The 2,907-nt window shown below is 47.7% G+C and overlaps 1 protein-coding gene across 1 annotated transcript in view; it reads left to right on the forward strand.

The window, feature by feature from the left end:
- LOC142251883 (protein transport protein Sec16A-like) overlaps window positions 1-1,824 on the forward strand; it is a 15,137-nt gene extending 13,313 nt beyond the window's left edge. Inside the window, exon 9 of the mRNA XM_075324932.1 lies at window positions 1,576-1,824. Coding sequence (XP_075181047.1) covers window positions 1,576-1,824 — 249 coding nt within the window. The remainder of the gene's footprint in view (window positions 1-1,575) is intronic.
- Window positions 1,825-2,907: the final 1,083 nt, after the last annotated feature.

A 2,907-nucleotide genomic window follows, 5' to 3' on the forward strand; every position in this document is an offset into this window, starting at 1 on the left:
CTTACATCTGTAAATTGCTGAATAATCTGACAACGGCTTTGCTTTTGTTCAGCAGGAAGGGGTTAACTAGAGGATATTGTAACAGAACACAAAAAACTAATAAAAACCCTACACTATTCTACACGGGGCATCCGGCCAAAAATACACAGTGCTGGGTACACGGTGCTGAAGACGGGGTGGGGTCCGTTCACACAGTATTTAGATACAGTGTGTCCACCCATATCCTTTCCACCGCCATTAACTTGAGATCGGCGGCAGCTATAGGCATAGAAGTGGTGTCTAGGTATAGTAAAGTAGCCATGCGCTACGCAATGAAACCACCTATAGCGCCACCTGGTGGAAAACAACGGAGTTAGCATTTTTATTTCGAAAACGGAACGAGATAGAGAAAAAAAGTGAATTACAAAGTTGTAGGGCATCATCAATTCAATACGAATCGACACCTTGCATACAGAAATGCTACGATATGAAACCCATGACCCCCCCCCAAAACATTGAATGCTGGTCACACATATGGCGCTCATTTAACTTTGATTCTCAGTGGCCCCCGTCAGCTGCAATGCACATCTGGACTCTGCACAGCATACTGTATCTTGCTGCACGCTGTGCAATATGGTAGGTGACACGTTTGCACAAGCGTCTGTGATACGTCGTCGTAGGTCCTGAAATGTTGGTGGAGGGGTCGCATACACCGGCTGTTTGATGTGACCTCACAGAAAGAAGTCCAATGGGGTCAGGTCAGGTGAGCGGAGGCCACTCCACACAGCCACCATACCCAATGACTTGTAGGAAGTTCTCCATGAGGTATCGCTTCACGTCCGCAGCCTTGTGAGTTTTACACGTTCTAATCATAGCATTTCTGTATGCAAGTTGGCGATTCGTATTGAATTGATGATGCCTACAACTTTGTAATTCACTTTTTTGCTCTATCTCGTTCCGTTTTCTAAATAAAAATGCTAACTCCGTTGTTTTCCACCAGGTGGCGCTATAGGTGGTTTCATTGCAAAGCGCATGGCTACTTTACTATACCTAGACACCACTTCTATGCCTATGTTCTCATGTTAATGGCGGTGGACAGGATATGGGTGGACACACTGTATAATTGCATTGAGAGCATGGACATTAGCAGGACTCGGGTTTCTCAGGTTCCTCCAATGCAATAATACGTGGTTTCAGGTGTTGGGCACGACTTTCCGGTGGCTGTGCCGGGCTCCGCATGGTCAGGGCCTGATATCGCCATGCAGGGTGATGGCGATGTCTGTCACCACTACGGGGAAGGCGACTCTTGGGTTATGTGATGGTTACATAAAACCCCGCATAGTCGGCTCTGCTGTGTGGGGCCTCATGTCAGATAACATCCTACAGATAGTAAAGTGCCCATATGTCTGGGGTTTGTCCCTGCATAATACTTTCCCCACCAGTATTTCAGCTCTTGGTGCTTGATCCATGAGACCGGACCCCATGCGTCCTGATAAATGCAAATGTCCGTTCCTTCCCACTGATTTATGACCTTTTTGCTTTCTTGAGCATTTATAGAAAATGTATTGAAAATAAACTGTGAATTCTATTAATAAGTGCGGAGTTGAGGGGGACGGTGAGGGGCACGGCGAGGGGCCCAGCTGTTCTCATGGTGAATGTGAAGTCGCCCTCACAAAGAGACGTCCCATCACAGGACCTGCACCTCGGGATGTCAACTCTTACATCCAAATCACATTCTTCCATGGGAATCTGGCAAATCCTCCACCCTGCTGGAAGCCCCCTTCTCGTTCCCAAGGAGCCAGACCCCATAGCACAGGGAAAAGTGAAGGAAACCAGCAGCTCTGAGACATTCTCTGCTCTTGACCTCGGCCTTGGGTGGATGTGCTGCCAACTTTCCTGGGAAATCTCATGCCAGGGGGCAAACATCTGCAGATCTCGTGTAAGCATGAAATCCTCTGCAGGTAGCAGCATCCAACCAGACACCTGACTGCTGCTTCATTAGGGCAGGATATCGAGTAATGAGGGCTGCAGACCAAAAATGCCCGAAATCCCAGGAGTCTGACGTGGAAGGAGGAGGGAAGTCTCCGAGGTCACTTCATCTACCGTATGTGGAAGGAGAAACATCAGCAGCTTCTGCCCAGTGCGTCTACACTGCCCCAAACCATTGAGAGTAGACGTTTTATCCATCGATTGTCAAGTATCAGGTTGCAGATCACTACAGAAAGCCCGACCTCTGTACCCCCGGATTATCCGTCCATCATTGTGGATAAGGCTGGGCGTCGCTGATCACTGCTCAATATATACAATATCTGATCCTATATATTCACCGTATTATGAATGCATTGCATCTGCCTTCTGGCATAACCCCTTTACAAATGACTTTTTTTATGTTCTTTGATCTTTGGCTGATTTTACTGAGTGTTTTCAGTGTGCTTTTTACTGTTTGGCTTCTTTGGAAACCTGAAACAGTTAAAAGATGCTGAAAAGACTGAAGATCTGAACAGGTCGTTTTGTATAATGTATTAATTTGGGGTCTGTTTTTTCTATTGGGTGTCTAGTCACTTCTTCAGGCAGCTTTCAGTCTGGGCCGTCTCCAGAGAGGACGTAATGTGGATTCCCTCTATTGGGCGTTTCTCAGCTCTTCAGGCAGCTTTCAGTCCGGGCCGTCTCCAGGCAGGACGTTATGTGGATTCCTTCTATTGGGCGTTTCTGAGCACTTTTTCAGGCAGCTTTCAGTCTCAACCGTCTTCAGGCAGGATGTGACATGAATTCCCTCTATTGGGCGTTTCTCAGCACCTCTTCAGGCAGCTTTCAGTCCGTGTCGTCTCCAGGCAGAACGTGACGTGGATTCCCTCTATTGGGCGTTTCTGAGCACTTCTTCAGGCAGCTTTCAGTCTCAGCCGTCTCCAGGCAGGACGTGATGTGGAT

This window comes from Anomaloglossus baeobatrachus, chromosome 9, assembly GCF_048569485.1.
Source record: "Anomaloglossus baeobatrachus isolate aAnoBae1 chromosome 9, aAnoBae1.hap1, whole genome shotgun sequence".
Classification (NCBI taxonomy): Eukaryota; Metazoa; Chordata; class Amphibia; order Anura; family Aromobatidae; genus Anomaloglossus; species Anomaloglossus baeobatrachus.